The 23,279-nt window shown below is 52.3% G+C and overlaps 1 protein-coding gene and 1 long non-coding RNA gene across 3 annotated transcripts in view; one reads left to right on the forward strand and one right to left on the reverse strand.

Moving 5' to 3' along the window:
* Positions 1-12,504, reverse strand: part of DTX1 (deltex E3 ubiquitin ligase 1) — a 38,918-nt gene extending 26,414 nt beyond the window's left edge. For both annotated transcript variants that reach the window (XM_027566676.1, XM_027566675.1), the window contains exons 1-2: positions 12,293-12,504; positions 10,777-11,785 (exon numbers count right to left, since the gene is read on the reverse strand). In XM_027566676.1, coding sequence (XP_027422477.1) covers positions 10,777-11,035 — 259 coding nt within the window. In that variant the 5' untranslated portion in view covers positions 11,036-11,785; positions 12,293-12,504. The remainder of the gene's footprint in view (positions 1-10,776; positions 11,786-12,292) is intronic.
* Positions 11,794-15,404, forward strand: LOC113907469. The gene is made up of 2 exons (XR_003515196.1): positions 11,794-12,195; positions 13,969-15,404. It is a non-coding gene; the product is annotated as an uncharacterized LOC113907469 (long non-coding RNA).
* The last annotated feature ends 7,875 nt before the right edge of the window (positions 15,405-23,279 follow it).

Below are 23,279 nucleotides of genomic sequence, written 5' to 3' on the forward strand. Positions count from 1 at the left end.
CAAGGAAGTGATCCAATCGGAACCCATCCCGGGTTGCTTGACTCCAGCTGTCCTCTTCACTGCCCTACTCTTCCCGGCCTGTGTTCCAGGGGAGGAGACTGAGGCATGGAGGTTTACACAGCAAGTAAGGGACACAGCTGACGTTCCGACCCAAGCTGTTATATGGCCTTCTGGAATAGCAGCCGTCTCCCTGATGCCTCGACTGATTATCTGAGTGGCTGGCCAACTCCCTGACATCGACAGCAAGAGCCATCCTGCTTTATTGAATGCCAGCTACTATGCTAAGAGCTGATGCGTACCGATCAGCCCTTGAAAGAGCCTGAGAGGTTTTGTGCACTGTGGTTAGCCCCATTTGGCAGATGGGGAAACTGAGGCTCCTTGGGAAGATTTGGAGGTCCACCCGGGAATGGCGGCCAGGCTGGGATTCGAACTGCAGTCTGTGGACCCAGGGCGACTCCCCCTCCCGCCCTGTGATCAATAATCCCGCCGTGTTCTGTTTCCCTCCAAACTCTCCCAGGGGACTTGTCAACTGAGCTGCGGCCCATTAGCGGTTTCTGCATGTTTGAAGCTGGCCCAGTCTCCCTAAGCTCTGTGGCAGGGGAAGGGAGGGGGTCTCCAGCCCTGCCTGGAGGAGGCTAAAGGGTTGTGGGGCATTTGGAGAGGCTACCACCCTTAAAATGGTTTCAAAAACCCCTCCCTCCGGAGTCTGCCGGCAGCTGCAAGCTGGCTGTGCCCACTTTATGAGCTGTGTGTGTGGCTTCCTGGTCACGTGGCTTCCAACACACTCGGGTTCAGGACCCCCTGGCATAGCAGCAGCAGCTGAGAGAGGGAAATGAGGGGGCAGGAAAAAGAAGGAGCAGAGAGTCTTCTATCTCCTGGAGCGCTCAGTGCTGTTGGGCCACTGCCCCGACCCTTCCAAGCCTCTACTTTCTCATCTGTGAAATTGAACATCTTCCTCCCCATCCTGATAGTAAACACTCACAGAGGACCTACTATGTGTCAGGTACTGTGCTAAGTGTTTTACATGTTACTGCTTAATCCACATAACACTCTACAGAACAGGTACCACTATTATCATTGCCTTGCACAAATCCAAACAGAGAGGTGAAGTGATTCACCCCACATAACACATGTAAGCTATTAGCTAGGATTCCACCTAGCCAGATTTGAACTTCTCCCCACTTCCAGCGCCACCACCCTGGTCCAGGCCACTGTGACTGCTTGCCTAGCCGGCTGCAGCAGCCTCTGTCCTGGTCCCAGTCGGTACCCTTCACACCCTGTAAGGCACACTGTCCCCCGAGGCGGGAGAGGGTCTTTCATAAACTCGAGTCCGCCCACATCACTCCTCTGACCTACGCGCATCAGTAGCTCCCTAGTGCCCTGCAGAACGAATCGCTCTAAGTGCGTCAGCTCTTCTTCAAAGCCCAGCTGGCTACACAGCTCACACCCTAATAGCACCAAACATCTAGTTATTCCCTAAACGCAACATACACGGCTCTGCCCCTGTGTATTTGCCCATGCTGTTACCTCTGTCTGGAATGTCCTTCCACTCAAACCACCCCATGTTCCTCTCTCCTGGGTTCCTGCACGCTTGTCAGGGTTCAGCTCAACCACCATCCTCTTAAAAATCTCTGCCACCCTCAGGGAGAATCAGTACCTCCTTGGGACTCACACAGCACCTTGTACCTGCAGAACCGCCATTAAAACACCGAGCACAAGCTCTAACTGTTGAGGCGTCTGTTCTGTCCAGCCTGGAAGCCTCTCAAAGGTTGGGTGATTTTCAGCCACCCTTAGCATGCTTCCATAGCCAGGAGCACAGGGAGGTGGGCACTTGGAAAATGCTAGCTAAATGAATCAATGAATGACCAAATACACACATGTGAACCCACCTGAGTACTACAGATGACTAGCCTGGAGATTGCAAAGTGGAGGGTGACTGTGACTTTGTTTGGTCACCACACTATTTGCATCTTCTAAGTATAATGACCAGGCATTTAAAAATTGGCCAAGACTCCACTCTCCCAATGAAGGGGCCTGGGTTTGATCCCTGATCAGGGAACTGGATCCTACCTGCCGTGGCTGGGAGTTCAAATGCCACAGCTAAAAGGTCCCACATGCCACAAGCAAGACCCAGCACAGCCAAATAAATAACCATTTAAAAAAAAATGAGGTGGACTCACTCAAGTCTGGATTTCAAAAATGTCCCCAAATATCCAAAGAGGCAGTGACAAAGATTGGCTTTCTTGGCAAAGCTTAGCAGAAGCTGAGTCACAGTCACCCTATTCATGTTTTCAAGTATTTATTGAGCACCTACTGTGCTCTAGAGGACAACAGTTAAACATCCTTGCCTTCCTAGCCACTGCACACACTTCTGCTGGCTGCCCCAACCCTGGAAGCATCCAAATTCTCAGCCTCTTTTCTAGATGGGAAAATTGGGCCCCCAAAGAGAAAGGGACTTGGTTCAAATCACCTACAGTGTAGAGGTAGATCTGGACCCCTGGCTCCTTGACTCGTGTTTTCACGGTCCCAGGTGACTAACACCTTGGCATAAATGAACCTTTGTTCCCTAGAAGAGAGGAACCTGGGGAGGGCTCCATGTCGGTGCCATTTCGGGTGAACCCTACGCGTTCCCCCGGTGTGTTCTGCTTGCAGTCAGTCGGAGGGAGAGGTGACAAAGGCTCTGTGGTGGTGGGGCTCAGCTTGTCATCAGCAGAAGAGGTGGCTATGCTGAGGCTGCTGGCAGGACTGTCCTGGCCGCCAGCGCCGCCTCCTTCGATTGCCTCCTCCTTTGTTCTGCATTTCAGGGCATTCAGCTCTAGGGCCCGGTGCCAGACTTCCTCCCATAGCCCATCACCCGCCTGCCACTACTGTCCGGGCAGGTGGAAGCGGCAGCCTGGAGCAACTCCAGAGGGATAACGGGAGGAGCCCAGAGAGAGGCACTTGGCTAGAGTGGCAGAGCCAGGAGGCAGCTACACAGGACCTGGGGGAGACTCAGCCTCCAGCCTGGCTGCTCCTGCGGCCCCCAAATCAAGGACACCCCCACATCCCGACCTCCTCAGTGTCTGGCCTCCTGTACCAGGCCCATCACTCCTACCAAAATAGAAGGGCTCCGAGGGCAGTGATTTGTATGTGTCCTGCTCACTGCTGCCTCCTTAGTGCCAAGGACAGTGTCTGGCCCGTAGTAGGTGCTCATTAAGTTCCTGTTGAATGAACAAACTAATACTGATCAGAATCTTACGAGATGGGGACTGTTGTTGGGCCCATATTACAGAGGAGGAAACCGAGACTCATGCAGATGGTGTGGTTTACTCAAAGTCACAAGTCAGCGCCCATTCCCATCCTTACCCCATCCCCACAATTACCAGAAAGCTGCGAAGAAGGGAACTTAGAGCCTGGACCTCACCAACAAGGCTCCCCGAGGCAGCCACTTCCAGATTGGGGGCCCCATGCCCTCAGTTGGTATCAGTCAAGGGTAGATGGGGGTTGGTAGGGCACCTGCCTCGACTGGGAGCCTGAGCGGGTTCATTGCCGGGGGTTGGGGGGTGACAACTCTCTTGGGACCTGGAGGTTGTCCTGGAGTGGCTACTGCTGGGTGTGATGTAGGAGTGAGAGGGAGGCCCAGGGAGACACAGATATGGGGGCGGGGTGCCTCGGAGGGCCCCAGGCACCCTCCATACCCTGGGGAGGAAGCTAAGGATCCCCCTGCCCGCAGCCTGAATGGGCAGCTCCCGTGTGACCAGTCATCACCTCCCCATCCTAGCCCCTCCTCACTACCCTCCCATCACGTCTTCCATCACCCCCTCTTTAGAACCCTTATGCCTCCCCCTTCACTCCTTATCACCTTCTTCACCACCCTCCATCACAATCTGCACAGCACTCCTATTGCTGTCCTGCCATGACCCTCCCCATCACAGTCCCCTTTATCACACCCTCCCCACCTCACCCCACCCTACCATTAATAGCTCTAGTCATAGCCCCATCACCTCCCTGTCCCCTCCCCACCCCCATGGCTCTCATCACCTTCCCTATCACCTCTCCTATTCCAGCCCCCACATTTCCCCATCACAGCTTCCACCGCCTCCTCATCTCTAGGTCAGACTCCACAGCTCCCTTGGACTGATGAGGATGCGGGGTGCGGGGAGGTTGGGAAAGAGCAGGAAAGGACAGAGAGGGGAGCAGCAGGGGTAGGGTACATGAAAGGAGAGAGAAGATGCTACCAGGAGGACGTGACCCAGCATCTCTCACCCCCACTCCCCACAGGAGTGGTCCAGCCATGGGTGGCGCTGTCCAAGGTGCTAGGGCAATCAGGCCTGATGCAGGGCGGGTGCTGCAGGCCACCGGGATCTGAATCTCTGATCCATGTCTTCCTAGCTTGGGCAGGTGGCTCTCCACCCTCTGAGCCTCACCTTGGCTATGTATAAAGTGGGCTGATGCCTGCTGGCTGGGAGGAGGGAGCCCAGACAGACTGTTGGGAAGAGCCTGTGTCAGCCCCTGCCCAGCCGCCTTCACCTCTGGCCTCTGAGGGCCCATGATTAATGAGGCTGGTCTTGCGGTGTGGCTCTGGGTCCCCTGGGGCCTGGCTGCTAAAGGGTGACAGCTGGAGGCCCAGTCATGCCTGGTGAGACTCAAGAGGCCTCCCTTCCCCTCCCTACCTCTCCCCAGCTTCTATCACTGCCTCCCTCTTCCACTCAGGCCTGCCTGGGTTGCCTCCAGCCAGAAGTGTTCCTCAAACCATACAGACTCTTGGAGAACTCCTCCAGGAAGTCCTCCTGCTCAGAGGCCCCTGGCACACACTGTCCATATCATCTGGTCAGGAAACTTGTACCTCTCCTATGAGGTATTTAAATCTTTTTCCTACTTGAACATGAGTACTATGTGCAAAGTAATATTCTCTGTGATTTTACCTACATTATCTCATTCAGTCCTCACGATAACCCTCTCAGGTAGGGACTATTCTTATTCCCACTTTGCAGAATAGGAATCTGAGGCTCAGAGAGGTTAAGGGGCTAGCCCATGGTCACACAGCCAGCAAAGGGCCAAGCTGGAATCCAGATCTATATCTGAATCTGAGAGTTTGGCTGCTATTCCCATGATATGTACTTGCCTTTGCCTTAACTAGACTCTGAAACCCGTTTGGCAGGGGTCTTGTCCATCTTTCTGAGTTCCAGGGAACTGGTCCAGGGCCTGGTACTGAGTAGGCACCAGTGATTATCAAACAAAAGTGATGATGAATGTATGGTACCAGAGGAGACTCCAGGAGCCAGACAAGCAGCCGGAGGCAAAAGGATGGATCTGTCAGGGTGGAGATGCAGGCAGTGCAACAGGTGGTGGTGGGAGACACCCTTGTATGACTCAGCTGGAGCTGCAGCCACCAGGGGACAGACCCCCTCCCAGTCCAAACACATATCATCCTTCCTGCCCCTGGTGTCAGGCCCAGCCCCCTGGGGGCCCTCCAGGTTGTCTGGGAGAAGGTCCCAAGGGGTTGTGTAACCAGGGAGCTGGGCCCGGAGTCCTCTGGGGTTGCACAAGGCTGTTCCTACTTTGGTACAGAATCTGGCAACAAGCCCCAGCAGAACACTCAAGGGAGGGGGGGAGGTGACTCTCTTTGCAGGCTTGTTGAATGTACCCTTAGTCTCCATCCTTGAAACCTGTGTGAGAAACCCGGTTCCAGAGGAGTGATTGACTGTGTGACCTTGGGCAAGTCATGCACCCTCTCTGGGCCTCTCTCTCTTGGAGGATACAATGACTTGCCTAGGGGTCTAAATTCTGGTGGTGCTTTCCCTGGTGACGGCTGCTCCTCTCTCTGGGTGGCCCTACCAGATCTCTGACAGCCTCAGTGTGGCTTCAGACAGGATGTTCCATCAGGGCTCCCGGGCTGAGTGGAGCGCTGGCTACCCAGAGAAGGGATTGGTGTTGGCTTGGGAGATGCTGAAAACAGGCACCACCTGTCACTCCAGCCTGACAGCTTGGGAGTGCCAGGCACAGACGTGCTCTGAGCTGTGGGGACAGCAGTTGTGGATGGTCCCCAGGCTGGCGTCCCCCAGCCTCAGCTGTCCCATCTACAGAATGGGCAGAAGGCGGCCAGGGGTGCCCCCAGCAGTAGAGGGAGTAGAGAACAGGTGTCACCCATCAGTGCATCACTCCCCCTGCCCCTACTCCCAGCCACGTGAGCTCAGAGAGAAATCTGGAAATGGCCTGGGGAGTGGTTAGCTCAGATCTCTGTCCCAAGCGGGGACCAAGAGGAGGATCCAGGGTCCAGATGAAGCCCTCGGTGGCGGCCACCTGCCTCCACAGCAGTGGGGAAGTGGCTCTAAGCAGGTGACCTCACGGGGGACAGGAGGCGGTTCCCACATCTTTCTCCCACTGCTCCTGGACCCAGCTCCACCACCAGAGGCTCTGCCCACCTGGGCCAACCCCTCCGCCTTGGTTTTCCCATTTGTGAAATCCTGGTTTGGTCGGCTCAAGGCAAAGGAAAACCAGGAAAGCTATGGGGGACCAGTACCACCTGGCCCATTATCACCCACATCGCAGCAGATGTGCCTGTGAAAGGAACACCAGGGTCATGGCATCCCTGCCACGTGGGTTCCAGACCTTCGGGGCTTCAAAGGGAAACTCACCCCCCGTGGCAAGTGATGAAAACAGCCCAGCAGGGGAGAGGTGACGGGCCACAGGCTGAACAAACAGCAGCCCCCATGGGACCAGGGCTGGCCCTTCCCCTGTGGTCCAAGCCTGACACCTGGGCTTGCTTTCCGCTGGCAGCACGACAGGGTTAGAGACAGGGCATTTGGGTGTCAGTGATGTACAGGTGGGGCAGCGCTGTGTGTATGCACACACACGTACACGCACACACACCAGGAGGCAAGTATTTCATACAGGCCACACTGAGAGTGCCATGGCATCTGCACTGTCCTACTCCATGGGCAGGCTAAGAATATATTAGGAGTAGGTGAACTGCAGCTCCCTGGTCCAATTCACTGGCTGCCTGCTTTTGCACAGCTTATGAGCTGAGCGGTTCTTAAACTTGCAAATGGTTGGTGGATGGGGGTCGGAGTGGGGAGAAAAAGGAGAAGAATATGTCATGACCCGTGAAAATGATATGAAATTCAAATTTCAGTGGCTGCAACTAGTTTTATTAAGACACAGACCCATTCATTCATTTGCATACTCTCTGGCTGCTTTCAAACTACAGCAGCAGAGTCAGGCTACAGCAGCAGTTACAACGGAGACTGTAGAATCCACAGAGGCTAACCTATTTCTATCTGACCTTATCAGAGAGTCTGTGGTGCCAATGTCAGGGTCACTGGGGCATGCTGCTACCTCCCACAAAAACGTAAAGTTCTGCTGCAATGAACTTGTCAAGAATCTTACAATTAGAAAATCTAGGGGACTTCCCTCGTGGTTTAGCGGCTAAGTCTCTGCGTTCCCAATGCAGAGGGCCTGGGCTCGATCCCTGGTCAGGGAACTAGATCCCACATGCCATAAGGAAAAGACCCCAAATGACTCAACAACGAAGATCAAAGATGCCGTGTGCCGCAACTAAGACCCAGAGCAGCCAAGTAAATAAATAAAAATAGATATTAAAAAGAGAAAAATCTAAAGAGAGGCTGTATTCATTTCAATATATACATGCGAGCTTTGGGTTTTACAACTTTATATTGTTTTGTGTGTGTGTGTGCCACAATCTTCAAGATTTAGGATCTCCTACTCATCTCTCAGGCATCTGTAGTGTTCAATACAGGCTGGATACATGGTGGGTAATCAGTTAGTTAAGGTCTGTGGGATAAAATAAGATATGTGATTCCACCAACTCAACAACCATGCTAGCAAAGTAATACTCTTGCGCATCTCATGGATGTGGAAACTGAGGTCTGGGGAGGTGATAACGGCCACTCGAGGCTCTTCCCTGAGTCATGGAGGGTGAGGACCAGATGTCCTTCCTTGGTTTTGTATTGCTCCTGGGAGAAGTGGGCAAGCACATTATAACACTCCTGGTGGGAGACATCTTGCCCCTCCCTCTAGCAGTCACCCAGGCTTCCTAGGTCTCCTGCTGGCCCCAGAGGTTTCCAGGCTTTCCTCCCTCCCTGGGGGGTCTTGGCAGGCTCCCAGGAGCCTGTGGAGGGTTGAGTGGTTTTTTTTTTTTTTCTCTTTTCCGGCCAACAGGGAGCAGGTGTGGAGTGAGCAGCTCCTGGAGGGGGCAGTGGGAACATGACTGACGCTGAACTTCTAGGGGATCCAGCAAGGCTGACCCATAAAAGGAATGCCATTGAGAATAAGGGGTCCCCTGAAAGGGGGAATGGAGGGAGTCTGGGGAGTTGGGAGCCCAAGTGAGGGTGTGGGAAGAGAAAAGGAGCCTAGAACAGGGGTGTGGGAATCACAGACCAACCGGCCAACTTGGCAGCCTCGAATGGGGCAATTCCTGCTTCTAAGGACCACCTGTCAGGCCCTGGAAAACTCTCTCCACGCCCAGCACTAGCTCTGAACCTATAGAATGCTTTGTCAGATCCCTGCCCTCCACCAGAGATGGTTCCGGAATGAGCCAGAGAGAATGGGGCAGGGGATGCCCAGCAATTCTTCATCAGGGACTCTGCCTCTCTGGAAGGATCGGCCCAAGAGCTTGATGGTGACTTCTTCTACCCTCAGGATAAAATCCAGAGCCCCTTTCACGGCTTTATGTCCAGCCCCTGCTTGAAATTCATCTTTTTTTTTTTTTTAAAGGGTTTTTATTTTGTATTGGGATATAGCCAATTAACAACACTGTGATGGTTTCAGCAAAGGGACTTAGCCATATGTACACATGTGTTCATTCTCCCTTAGTCCAACCGTATCTCATGCCACCTCCCTTCATCCACTGCACTCCAAACGCAATGGGTTTGAACGTACTCTGCTCCTTCCTGCCACAGGGCCTTTGCACTAGCTGTTCCCTCTGTTGGGAAGCTGTCTCCCTCAAACATTCTTTAGATTTCTAGTCAAACCTGACTTCCTCAGATGAGCCTTCTGTGACCACTACTCGACCAAGGTTATTCCATGTTCCATAATCTGCAACTGATTATCTGTGTGGTTAATGTGTTGCTTGCTGACTACACAGGGATCTCCTGCATAGGTCCTCCACAAATAGACCTCTACTAAGGACCCCGGCTGTCTTTCTTTTTGGTTGTGCCATGCAACTTTCAGGAATTGAATCCAGGACATAGCAGTGAAAGCTTGGACTCCTAACCATTGGATTTCCCTGACCCTGGCGGTCTTGCTCCTTACAGTATTCTATCGCTCAGCATGGGGGTCTGACACACAGATTGGTAAGTTGATGATGGCATGAATGAACAAATGGTACCACCAGTGACTGCTGCCAATTCCCAGAGTTTGGGGACACAGATATACGGAAAAGTCACAACAAACCATCTGTCAAGAATTCACCTGCTTCCACACGTGGGGACCACCCAGTAGGCACCAAGCGATGGTCTAGAGTGGAGCTAGCCACTAGAACTCTCTTCGATGGTGGTAGTGTTCTGGACTTATGCTGTCTAGTATAGTCACCACGAGACACCTGTGGCCACTGAGCAAGTGGATGTGGCTAGTGGGAGCGAGGAACTAAATTTTAAATTTGATTTAATTTTAATTAACATAAATTTCAATAGCCACAAGGGCTTAGTGGCTACCATATTGGACAGTATAGCTCTAGAGAGATGGAATGTGTTCTATTATCCCCAAGGCTGTTACATGCAGTTCTATCATCTAGGGAGTCATTGTAACTCCTTCAAACCTCCATCAGCAGATTCCTGGGGGTGATCATGTCAAGGATTCTTGGCAGCTTCTAAGAGGCAGGACCTTGCCATTCCTCACTGCCCACAAAGCTTTTCATACAGACCACCAGGCAACAATGACTCAGGCAGGTCTCCACAGTGATGGCGAACAGAAATGCTGTTTTTAATCACATCCTCGTTTTTATCATCATCATCACCTATCACACGACACCAAGACTGCCATCAGCCTCATTCTCTCCACCATGACCACCCCATCACGCTGCTCCCAAGACCACCACCCACACAACCATCATCACCACCACCAATTCCACAATCAGTATGACCACTGACATTGCCACCAACACTATTTCCTCCATCATTACCGCCCTTCTACCATCAACACCACCAATCCCCCTCAACTGCCCCCATCATTGCAACCACCACTACATCACTCCAACAACAGCGGCTCTCAGAGCCGAAATGAGATTCTGGTTAAGAGCTTCAGCTCTGGAAGCCCCTTGTCTGGGCTTAGATCTCAGCTCTGAGTTTAAATCGCTCAGCTTCTGTGAGACTCAGTTTCTTCATCTGTAAAATGGGACAGCTACCAGGACTACCACGAACATGATAGGAAGACTGGCTGTAGTGGTTGAAAAAATATCAACTGAGGAAGTGCAGGGAAAGCCCTTTCATTCTGATGATCGAACACTAATGATCTTCTAGGCTCTGGGCTCAGTGAGCAGTTTTATCTAATCCTCACACAGCTGTTAGGGACACTGACCCATCCATTTTGCAGAGGGGGAACCTGAGGCTCACAGAAGCGATATAGCTCATCTGCAGCCCTACATAAGAGGCTGGATTGGAACCCAGTTCTTCAACTGGACTAGGCTAGACTGACCTAGTTTAGGGGGAGGGGGTTGGAGCAGCAGGTGGGCCTTCCACAATTCTGCTTCCCTCCTCAGGGATGCTGGGGTATTTCCGCATCCCGCCATGATGGTGATAGTGGTGGCGGTGGGGAGGGGAGGGGCGCGAGCCCACTCACCTGTGTCCTGGCGGAACTGGTGCATGGACTGAAGGTCGATGATGTAGGGCACCAGCTGGGCGTCCACTTGTCCCAGGACCACAGAGCCCCGGGCATCCTCCTTGAGCACGTTCTCAATGTGGTGGCACACAGTGGCCGTGTAGGGCCGCCAGCGGCTGTGTTCATTCAGCCACTCCCACACCACCACCCGGGCCACGTTCTGAGGTGGGAAGCCCAGCCCGTTCACCGGCATCATCACTCCCTGGCCTGGCCGTGACATGGCCGCTGCCGCCCGAGGGGCCAGGACCCCCTTCTTCCCCACGCAGCTCCTCCTGGGCCTGGGAGCTGGAGGGGGTGGAGGGGAGCTTCCTCTCGCCCCAGGGAGGGCAGCAAGGACTGTCCGGCCTCCTTTGTGTCCTCCCGGCCCCTCTCAGGCCCGCAGGCCTCAGTTAAAGGAGTGTTGGGGGCTGGGGGGGAATGTTCCAGGCTCCAAGATCCCTTCCCCTCAGAGCTGTCTCAGGTTAGGTGTGTTCTGGCAAGTGTCTTTCTTAGGAAGGGGAAAGGTGCTCTCAATCCCCGGGTTCCCTCCAGGCTCAGACGAGGGGGTGAGGCAGCTGCCTCTACTCTAGGTCCGGGCTCTTTCCTGCTGGTCCCCCGTTCCTTCTGGCCGCGGCAGGGCCTGTCACCCCCGGAGGAGGCCCGGCCCCAGCCGGCCTTCTCTGCAGCGCCCCGGCCGGCCCTCTGCGCTCGCAGACCCTGCGCCTGGCTCCAGGGGGGCTGCTGGCCTTGTCTCAGGTCCGCCACCCCCGCCCCCCGACGGCTCCCGCTGAAGGGGGCGTCCCTGTCCCGGTTGTCCCCCCACCCCAGGTCCACGCCGTCCTGGAAGGCCCGGGTGGCTCGAAGAACGCACGGGGGAGGGGTGCGGCGGCTACTCCCAGCCCCCTGATCCGGGCTGCGGCTCCCGAGCTGGGCTGGGGGACGAGGGGGGCGGGGGCCCGTGGGCACGCCCCACCCCACTCGCGCTCGCCACCTGCCAGGAGACAAGAAGGGGAGGGAGAGGGCCCTTTAAGACCAGAGCGCGGCACCCCCTCCCCCCTTCCCCGGGAGAGCGATGGGCTGAGAACAATGGGGAACCGATGGGGGGGAGCGGGCAGCGAGGGGGGCTAAAGGGGGTCGCCCGGTCGCGCTCCCTTGGGGCAGGCCTCAAGGGAGGGCTGGGGCTGGGGGCGCGATTTTCCAAGACCCCTCGCCTGCGGCGCCCCCTCCTCAGCAACCTGAGCGCTCCCCTCCCTCGGGGCCCGCTCCCGGCCGAGGGATGCGGGATGCGCCGGGAGGTGCCAGGATGCGCGGCGCTGCAGGCGCGGCCCAGGGCCCCTCAGGGGTCGCGTCACCACGCAGGCGAAGCCAGGAGCTGGATCGCCTATGCCTCCCGCCTTGCGGGTAACAACCCTCCGTCCCCAGGCCAGACCTCCCCAAAGCGCGCGCGGGCCTCCCGAAGGAGCCGGGGGTGGGGTCCCTGGGCACCCCGCGCTCTCACCGCCTCTCCCCGGTTCTGCCTCCTTCTCCGGCTCAGGCTTCAGCACCGCCGCCTCCTGGGCTCCCCCCGGAGTGGGAGGGAGCCGCGGTCCCGCCTCCGCGCCCTTTCCCTCCCAGGCCGCGCGGCGGGGCTCTGGGCTCTACGCGCGCGGACAGACTACCCAGCCGACCGACGGACGCGTGAGCCGGCGGCCGGACACCGGGATCCCGCGGGTGGGAGGCGGCCGTCGCCGCGCTCAGGGGAGGGAAGGAGGAGGGGGCGGAGAAGGAGGAAGGGGAGGAGACAGATCGCGGCCCTAAGCACCGCCGGCGCTGACACGCGAGTCCCCGGGCGCCCCATATCCTGGGCTAGGCCCACCTGGGACCCCACGGGGCCTCCTGACCCCAGCAGGATTCAGGCCATGGAATGGGGTGTCCATTTGTTCACCTGCTTGAATCTGAATAATTTTTACGTTCCAGTTGCCCAGTCCAGGGCCTGGTACACAATAGATGCTCAATAAATGCTCGAACGAATGGATTAGGATCCAGGGGTTGTTTAAAGAAAGATCTTAAAGCGTTCTAGGGTAGGCTTCTTTTCTCCTTCCACTCTTCTGGGAGAGGGGAGTGAGGAGGGGCTGGCAGAGGGAATCATGAAATCTGAAGTGTACATATGGGCCCACTGAGGCACAGAGAGGGTAAGAAATAAGCCCAGGATCACACAGCAGCTTAGAGCAATGCTCAGACACCACTCAGAGCTGATTCTCCTCCCAGTACCCAATTAGCCAGCCCAGAGCCAGCTTCCCCCAAGACAACTAACCTGCTCCAGGTAAGTGGGGTTGGCAAGAACATCTTGCCTTCAGAAGAGTGGGGGGACCTAGGCCAGGAGGCAGAGACCTCAAAGGAAGGTAAGCGTGGGCCCTCTGTCGTCTCATTCAAGGATGCCTGCCAACAACAGGTGCTCAGTAAATGCTAGGCAAGGGCAGGCTGGATGGACAGGGAGGCAGGTGGTGGCAGCAGCTCAAGTGTTAATGGGAGGGCCAGCTCGCCCTTGTCCAGCAAGCTGGATGCAACTGAGAACACATCATCTGGGTGGTGGGGTGAGGGGGCCAGGGATGGACCACTTGGGGCCTGCGGGTGTTTAGATTAGGAAAGATGAAGGATGCGTCCGGGAACTCTAGCCTGGGTGGCAGACGGGGGTCAGCGGCCTGTTTGGGAGCCTGCCCAGAGCAGCCCACGCTCCTCTTCCTCTCCAGGGCAGATGGTGATAAACTAGGCAAGGTCAAGGGCAGACGGCTCAGGGGAGCTTTCCCAGAACGGAACTCTGGCTCCCCAGCCAGCCAGAGTGACCTACCCCCCACCCCCGCCAGTTCCCCAGGGCCCTGCTGTCTCCTGCTGTCCAGTGCTTGAGGGGCTTTTCCAGATTGGATCCTGATTCTGTTTGCTTGTGCCTCCACAGACTAAAGACAGAGGCTGTGTTTGAGGGCAGGGCCAGCTCTGAGATGCTACCGTGCCAACGGGATGGCTGAACTCTGGAGTTTTAGCCTAGGTCCACTGATGGCTCTCCTGTCCTCCCATTACTGACTTACATGTCTGTGCAATTCTTTTTTTTAGAAGGGCTCTGGCTTTCTACAGATTCTTCTCAAGGGAGGCTGTGACCCAAAAGATTTGGAGCTGATGCTGAACAACCTTATGTTACAGGAGGGGGTCTGGGGACCAGTGGAGAAGAAGCTGGTTCAAAGTCACCTGGAAATTTAGCAGCAAGTTGGAAAGAAGAACTCAAGACTCCAGACTGTACAATGCTATTTAATGTCTGACTAAAGGTCACCTCTTCCGAGAAGCCTTCCTTGAACTCATCCCATCTTCTGCGTTACATCGCATGTACCTTGACTGCTGCAAAGTCACTTCAGTCGTGTCTGACTCTGTGCGACCCCATAGACGGCAGCCCACCAGGCTCCCCTGTCCCTGGGATTCTCCAGGCAAGAACACTGGAGTGGGTTGCCATTTCCTTCTCCAATGCATGAAAGTGAAAAGTGAAAGTGAAGTCGCTCAGTCGTGTCCAACTCTTAGCAACCCCGTGGACTGCAGCATACCGGCTCCTCCGTCCATGGGATTTTCCAGGCAAGAGTACTGGAGTGGGGTGCCATTGCCTTCTCCGGTATACCTCAACAGGACACCCTTTATCACAACAAGCCACTTTAGTGGAATCTGTCCCTGCTGGAGTGAGACATCCTTGAGATAAGGGACTGTGTCTTATTCACCTCGTGTGGTATGGCTGGTGTTTCTTACATAAGCATAGTTGTTTATTGAGTGTCTATTATGTGCCAAGGCGCTTATGTAATGCTCACTCCCCTTCACAATTGTCCTACAAGGTAGGTAATATTGTCTTCATTTTACAGATGGAAAAAAAAAAATCTCCTGGAGCTCAAAGCAGCTTGTCCAAGTTCCCCCAGGGAGTGAGTGGCAGAGCTGGGGTTTGAATCCAAAATGCTTTTGCACCTCCTACACCACCAGCGCTGCCGTGGTGTTTGTTCAGCATCCAGCGGAGGGCAGCATGGCCCTCACGGCGGGCCCTCTCAACTGGGCTGTGGAGCAGCTGGAAGTACAGAGCCCAGCTCCCCCACCATCCTGGGAGAAAGAAATTGCAAAGAGGGGAAAAGAATTTGACCTTCATGGAGCTCACAATCCACTGGAGAGATGGCTCAGACACCAGTGGAGGAGCCAATAGAACAAATGCAGTCCATCACGAAAACTCTTTTTAAAATGTATTGTGTGTAGGAATGACAACCCTCATAGAAAATCCCAGGATTTTCTCTTCTGTGTGTGTCTGTCTCGCTTTCTTGCAGCCATGATACTAGCTGAGGTCATCGGTGCAATGAGATGAAAGAAGATGATCTGTCACTTTTCTAGATCTTTGAGTGATACGTCAAGTTCAGGGCTAATCACATTTACTTAACCTGTGTGTGAGTTTCACAATGATGTTCTTGCTCTGTGATCATCAATGATTTCCAGTTCGCCGATGTAGCCATGCTTCATCATCACAATAGAAATCATGTAAACCTTTCAAGGAAAGTCTTCCACTACAACAAACAACAATTAAAAGCCAGATGATGACTTAGGAGCATGGCCTAAATGAACTTGGAGTTTGTCTTTCTTCTCAGCATTATCAGTGTTCTTAAGGACATTCATGTGCACTATTATAGCAGCATGGAAAGATGGCAGAAAGAAATGACTTATTTTTTGTTCTCATATCCATATCCATCTATCTATCCATTCATCTACTCATTTATGTGTTCAGCTGGATAAGTACCCTCCCTTTCTCTACCTACCCTCCCTCCATCCATCTATCCACTCATTTATGTGTCCAAAATATACTGAGCCCAGTCCTTAAGCCAGGCACTAGGCTGTGCAGGGAGACCCAGGAGGTAACCCAAACAACATGGTTCTGGCTCTTCTATTTCTCAGAGTCTAGTGGCAGTGTGAGCCGTGAATCAAAGAATCACTTTAAGTATGATTACAAAACTTTGCAAGAGCTATGAAAAAGTTCAGGATATCATGAGGGCCTCTAACAGGGATCGAACAAGGCCTAGGGAATCAGGGAGGGCTTCTCAGCGGAGGTGACATTTCAGCTACTCCCCAAAGGATCCACAGTGGTAATGTGGATAAGCCAGTGGGAGGAGCAGGAATGTGCAAAGGCCCAGAGGTGGGAAAGAGTTTGGTGTGTTAAAGCAGCAGAGAGAGGAAGCTGGAGTGACCACTGAGAATGGATCAGGGGGGAGCCATGGGCAAGGTCCCCATGCAGGGCCTACCATGGGTTTGGGGTTTCTATCCTGAGAGCCATGGAAGTTACTGAAGGGAGTTTTTTTTTTTTTAATTTTTATTTATTTACTTCTTTTTGGACCTTCCTTGCTGTGTTGGGTCTTCATTGCTGCGCACGGGCTTTCTCTAGTTGCGGCAAGTGGGGGTTATTGTTCGTTGTGGTGTTCGGGCTTCTCGTGATGGTGGCTTCTCTCATGGGAGCTCTAGGGTGCTTGGGCTTCGGTAGTTGCCCGCTCCAGAGGGGGTTTCAGTGGTTGTGGTGCACAGGCTTAGTTGCCCGGTGGCATACAGGATATTCCTGGATCAGGGATTGAACTCATCGCTCTAGTGGTGTAGAACCTGCCTGCCAACGCAGGAGATGTAAGAGACACGGGTTCAATCCCTGGGTCGAGAAGACCCCGTGAAGGAGGGCGTGGCAACCCACTCCAGTATTCTTGCCTGGAGAATCCCATGGGCAGATAAGCCTGGCAGGCTACAGTCCATAGGGTCACAAAGAGTTGGACACAACTGAAGTGACTTAGCACCCCTATATTGATTGCCAAGTGGATTCTTAACTACAGGACCACCAGGGTAGTCCCTGAAGGGAATTTAATGCAACTCAAGTTGTGTATGAAAGAGCCTGAAAGTAACCAGACTTTATTGAGCTACTACTGGGTGCCCAGTGCTGGGCTAAATCCCCTGGAGCAGGAAGTGAAGGTGTGGGAATTGTTCTGTGGGACGTAGAACAAGATGGGTGACCCTGAAGACCATAGCAAGGTCATGTACCACTGGGGCATGAGTCCTGGGAGGCAGGTGTCAGCCCTGCCCTCCACCCCGAGGAGCCGAGTTCTGAATTCTTCTGTCCGGCTCCCTGCATCCTGGTCCGTGGACCAGCTGTGACCTTTCCCTCAGCAGTAAGGGGAAAAGTTTAAGTGGGAAACAAGAAACAGAGCAAGAAAGACTCTTTGGATGTCTTGGGGAATGAAAGAGGGCCCCGGGAACTCAGAGCATTCTACTGGAAACAGGAGACTACCTCGGGCCTGCAGGATGAGAGGAGGGTGGCAAGTGGTAAAAGGCCGTCACTACCTGCTGAGACCTGGAGGTGGAATTAGAAAAACGCCAGAACCGTAACATCACAGCTGGCCCTGATGGGCGAGGAGCATCCACAGGCACCGCGGTCTGGGTGGGGCCTGCTCTGATGGCCATGTGTCCAGATCATGAGGTTGCAGATTCCTGAGTCTCACCCAGAAATTCAGGTCCAGTGGGACTTGCCTGGGACCTGAGCATCTCTGGGTGAGATGAATGGCTTCCCTTTGAGCTCTGGGTCTCACTCTGTCCACAAGGGAGAATCTCCAGGGATGGGGGTGGGGTGCTTAAAAACAATGTCCCAAGCGCCACCCTCAGGAACTCTGACTTAATTGGTCTGGGGGTCCTGGCATCAGTAGTTCTTGGCCAGTGGTCCTTTCCTGGATTGGAGTGAAAGAGGGAGGGTGAAATCAGCCTATCCCCATGTAATTGGGCTGATAATACAACATAGGAGCTCTCAGCTCTCGTTTGGGGCCATTGACTTGTTCATCCAACCAGATGTTTATTGAGCATCTACTATGTGCTATACACTGATCCAGGCACTGGGAATGTAATAGTGAACCAAAGAGTTAAAAAATATCTGCCCTCCTGGTGCTGACCTTCTAGTGGGGTGGAGGGCAGAGACAGATGGTAAACAAAGACATAAGTGAAACTCATGGTATGGCAGAAAGTGCAAACACTGTAGAGAAAAAGCAAGCCTTCTCAACACGTCTGGTGGGCATGTGAATCAGTGCAGCCAATTCACAGCTTTCTCTCCCAAAGCCGAGCACGTCCGTATCCTATGACCCACCAATTCTACACCAAAGTATAAACCGTGGAGAAATGCTTGCCTGTCTACACCAGGAATTACATGGAAGGATATTCACAGGGGTGCTGTCCACAGCGGCCAAAACTGGGACACACCCACGTACCCATCTATGGGAGAGCAGATGAATAAATTCCCACTGCGAAGTACTACTTGGCAGTCAAAACATAGGAACTACAGTCATAATACATCACAATGTGGATGAATATCTGAGATCGAATATCCCACGAGAAATGTCCTTTTACATAAACGCGAAATCCTTTCTATCAAGTTGAAAGCAACTAAAAATAAATACACACATATTCAATAATAAACCATAAGAAGGAAACAAGGGAAGAATAACTAAAGGATTCAGGATGAAGATAGTGAGGGGATTATGGTCGGGGGGAACCATCTGGTTAGATGTAGGTTATTGTCAAGACTGTAGCTTTTGTTTGGATTTGGGGTTTTACATCATTAAATTTAGTAATTAAACACTGGGACTTCCCTGGTGGCCCAGCAGTTAAAAGACTCTGTGTTCCCAATTCAGGGGACCTGGGGTTCAATCCGGGGTCAGGGAACTAGATCCCACATGCCAAGTAAGACCTGGTGCAGCCAAATAAATAATTAAAATAAAAAAATAAATGCTGATGAGAGTGGGCTATAAATGTAGGATTATAATTACCCCTCTCTTTATTTTTTTGTGAACTTAAAGCAAAAAAGCAAGAAAGCAGGGGAGAGGCTGAAGCATGCTGGTGGTGGGAGATGGGCTGCAATTTTCAAACAGTTGGACAAGGGAGGTGCCATTGGGGTGACATCTGAGCCAAGACTGGAAGCAGGGAGGTAGTGAACCATAGGAGAGAGCTACAGGAGGATGTCCTAGGCAGAGGGCAAAGAGGGTGCAAAGGCCCTGAGGTGGGAGTGTGCCTGGCATGCTCTAGGAATGGCAGCAGAGTCCATAGCCTGGTGGGAGGGCATGGGGGCACATGTCCTGTGTGGAGGAGAGGAATAAAGCAGGCTTTGGGGAAAGGATGGTCCTGGGTCCCCAAAGAGCCCAGATCCTGGGTCTGCCCTTCTCAGCACTTTGCTGTTTGATTTTCATTTTTTCTTGGATTCCACGAGACATTTCCATTTCCTTGAGGTAGTTTCACTGGGTTTCTATTCATTACAACCCAGTGAATCCTGCCTGGTTAACTCACTGACCCTGTCTGGTCCAGAGGATCATGGTGCGGGTTTCTTCAGGAAAGGATCCTTAAGTAGTAAGTGCAAAGTCGAGAGTGGGTGCTGTGCAGTAGAAAACCAGCCAGCGATGGGAGATCAGGCCAGCATCAGATACGGGGCATGGAATGGTCATTAGCCCATCGGTTGAGTGCTTTTCTAAGCCTCAGGAATTTTTGTTGAACTTCTTCCATCCTCCTGGGTATTAACATAGATTTTACAAATGAGGAGACTCAGACCCCCAGGAGGTTATGACATACATAGTGAGCAGGTGAGTGGGCAAACCCCAGGGTTGCTTGACCGCGAAGTCTCTGCACCTGGGATAGGAGGTCTCTGACCCATTTGCACTGCCGTGTCCCCTTATCTGTGGGTAACCTGGTGGCAGGTGAGTCCTTGCACCTTTCGGTCTTCTCCAGCCCCTGGGCAATCTGAAGACCGGCGGGCAGCCAGGCAAGGTGGATGCACCCTATTCAGGACCGACGGTGTCTCCAGCAAAGAGGGAAGAGACCCAGAGAAACCGCGGAGCTGAGTCGGCTGTGGGCCGGCATGTGATGGGGAGTGCCGTGCAGCCCTGGGGCTTCTGCAGGGCTGGTGCATCTGGCGAAGGCAGGGAGGATAGAGGTGCTCTAACTTTCTCCAGGATCCTAGGGCATTACCCCGCACAGTCCGCTAGAAACCGTCAGTTAGCTCCACTGAGTAGAAAGGGCGGAGAGGGCTGTGAAATGAAATGGGAGCATAGCGACCCCTGGTGGCCATTGCCGATTTATTGCTCTAAAGCTGGAAGGATTTCTAGGTAATTCATTTTAATTTATTTTTATTGTGGTAAAAAAGCATAACAGAAAATTTATCATTTTAACCACTTGTAAACGTACAGTTTAGTCGTGTTCAGTTCAGTTCAGTCGCTCAGTCGTGTCCGACTCTTCGCGACCCCATGAATCACAGCACGCCAGGCCTCCCTGTCCATCACCAACTCCCAGAGTTTACTCAAACTCATGTCCATCGAGTTGGTGATGCCATCCAGCCATCTCATCCTCTGTCATACCCTTCTCCTCCTGCCCTCAATCCCTCCCAGCATCAGGGTCTTTTCCAATGAGTCAACTCTTCGCATGAGGTGGCCAAAGTATTGGAGTTTCAGCTTTAGCATCAGTCCTTCCAATGAACGTCCAGGACTGATCTCCTTTAGAATGGACTGGTTGGATCTCCTGACAGAATGTGGTCCACTGGAGAAGGGAATGGCAAACCACTTCAGTATTCTTGCCTTGAGAACCCCATGAACAGTATGAAAAGGCAAAATGATAGGATACTGAAAGAGAAACTCCCCAGGTTGGTAAGTGCCCAATACACTACTGGAGATCAGTGGAGAAATAACTCCAGAAAGAATGAAGGGATGGAGCCAAAGCAAAAACAATACCCAGTTGTGAATGTGACTGGTGATAGAAGCAAGGTCCGATGCTGAAAAGAGCAATATTGCATAGGAACCTAGAATGTTAGGTTCATGAATCAAGGCAAATTGGAAGTTGTCAAACAGGAGATGGCAAGAGTGAACGTCGACATTCTAGGAATCAGCTAACTAAAATGGACTGGAATGGGTGAATTTAACTCAGATGACCATTATATCTACTACTGTGGGCAGGAATCCCTTAGAAGAAATGGAGTAGCCATCATGGTCAACAGAAGTGTCCAAAATGCAGTACTTAGTTGTGTTAAGCATATTCAAGTGATTGTTCAACAGATCACAAGAATGTTTTTATCTTGTTAAACTGAAACTTTATAGCCATTAAACAATTCCCCATCCCTCCCTACTCCCAGCCCCAGCTATCACCACTTTACTTTCTGTCTCTATGAATCTGACTACTTTAAATACATCATATAGATGATATTATATAGAATAAGTCTTTCTGTGACTGGCTTATTTCACTTGGCATGATTTCCTTAGGATTCTTGCTCCTTGTAGCATGTGTCAGAATCTCCTTCCTTTTTAAGGCTGAGCAATATTCCATTTTTTGCCTTTTCATACTGTTTATAGGGTTCCTGAGGCAAGGATACTGAAGTGGTTTGTCATTCCCTTCTCCAGTGAACCACACTCTGTCAGAAGCAAGGAGATCAAACCAATCAATCCTAAAGAAAATCAACTCTGAATATTCATTGGAAGGACTGATGCTGAAGCTGAAGCTCCAATACTTTGGCCACCTGATGCAAAGAACTGACTCATTGAAAAAGACTCTGATGCTGGCCAAGATTGAGAACAGGAGGAGAAGGGGGTGACAGAGGATGAGATGGTTTGAAGGCATCACTGACTGAACGGACATGAGTTTGAGCAAGCTCCGGGAGATAGTAAAGGAAAGGGAAGCATGGAGTGCTGCAGTCCATGGGGTCACAAAGAATCGCACACGACTGAGTTTGGGCTTCCCAGGTACATCAGTGGGTAAAGAATCTGCCTGCAATGTAGGAGGTGCAGATTTGATCCCTGAATCAGGACGAGCCCCTGGAGGAGGTTACCATAACCCACTAGATGTTCCTTATAGCTCTGAGGGAGAGATTTGGAAAAATATATTACTGCTTCCCAGGTGGCACTTGTGACAAAGAACTCACATGCCAATGCAGGAAACATAAGAAAAGCAGGTTCGATCCCTGGGTTGGGAAGATTTCCTGGAAAAGGAAATGGCAACCCACTCCAGTATTCTTGCCTGGAAAATCCCATGGACAGAGGAGCCTGGAGGGCTACCATACATAGGATCGCAAAGAGTTGGATACAACAAGGCAACTGAGCATGTGTGCACACAAGCTTTATAATAATGCTATGAGATATAGTCTTACTATCCCCATTTAACAGATGAAGAAACTGAGGCAGAGAAAAGTTGCATGCTCAAGGTCATATGCCACTAAATTGTAAAGCCAGGATTGGAAGCCAGTGTCCTGTTCTGCCTTCCCACGGGCACTCACAGCTTCAAGCAAATCTCATTTGTGAAAATACAAATCCTCCCAAAGTGAACGTGAGGGAGGGAGGGCTTCCCTGGTGGTCCAGGGGTTGCGATTCTGCCTTTCAATGCTGGGGACGTGGGTTTGATCCCTGGTCATGGGACTAAGACCCCACATGCCATGGGGCAGGTAAGCCCACGCGCAACTACTGAACCCATCCCATCACCACAACCAGAGAAGCCCGCGTGCTGCAGCAAAGAGCCCATGCAGCCAAAATAAAATGGGTTAACTTTTTTTAAAAAATGAGGGATTCAATGGAAAAGAAATACATTTTTTTAAAAGTGAGGGAGGGCATGTTTTCTGTAATAGAAAGCATCGCTACCACAGCTCCCCTGGCATGTGTGTGATGTGCACGTTTCAAAGGATTCTCACAGCCCAGCGGTATTAATACTCGTGCTACCTATGTTAAAAAGGGAGTGGCTGTAGGTATGAGAGGGCCTGTGACTGACCAGAGGTCATCTCTGCATTCCTGGGAGCTGGTACTCCAACCCTGCACTCCCAAGGAACGCTCAGGCATTCGTATCAAACAAACCAAGTTTGTACCTTGGGTCCCCCCACTCTTTTTTTTTTATTTGAATTTTTATTTTAAATTCATTTTGGGCTTACAGAGAAGTTGCAAAGGATGCAATGAATTTTTTTGTGTACCCTTCACTCAGAGTCTTTGAATGCTACCATTCTGCCACGTCTGCTTCCCCTCTCCAGTTAACTGAACAACCCTGACCCGACTGTCAGGCACTCTGTGTCAGATCCAGTCCCTGAAATCTATTTCTCACCTGCACTGTATAGTCATAAGGGATTTGATTTAGGTCATCCCTGAATGGTCTAGTAGTTTTCTCTACTTTCTTCAATTTAAGTCTGAATTTGGCAATAAGGAGTTCATGATCTGAGCCACAGTCAGCTCCCGGGCTTGTTGTTCCTGACTGTATAGAGCTTCTCCATCTTTGGCTGCAAAGACTATAGTCAATCTGATTTCAGTGTCGACCATCTGGTGAAGTCCATGTGTAGAGTCTTCTCTTGTGTTGTTGGAAGAGGATGTTTGCTATGACCAGTACATTCTCTTGGCAGAACTCTATTAGCCTTTGCCCTGCTTCATTCTGTACTCCAAGGCCGGTTCGTGACTTTGTACAGGAGACAGGAATCAAGACCA

The sequence above is a fragment of the Bos indicus x Bos taurus genome, chromosome 17 (genome assembly GCF_003369695.1).
Source record: "Bos indicus x Bos taurus breed Angus x Brahman F1 hybrid chromosome 17, Bos_hybrid_MaternalHap_v2.0, whole genome shotgun sequence".
NCBI lineage: Eukaryota > Metazoa > Chordata > Mammalia > Artiodactyla > Bovidae > Bos > Bos indicus x Bos taurus.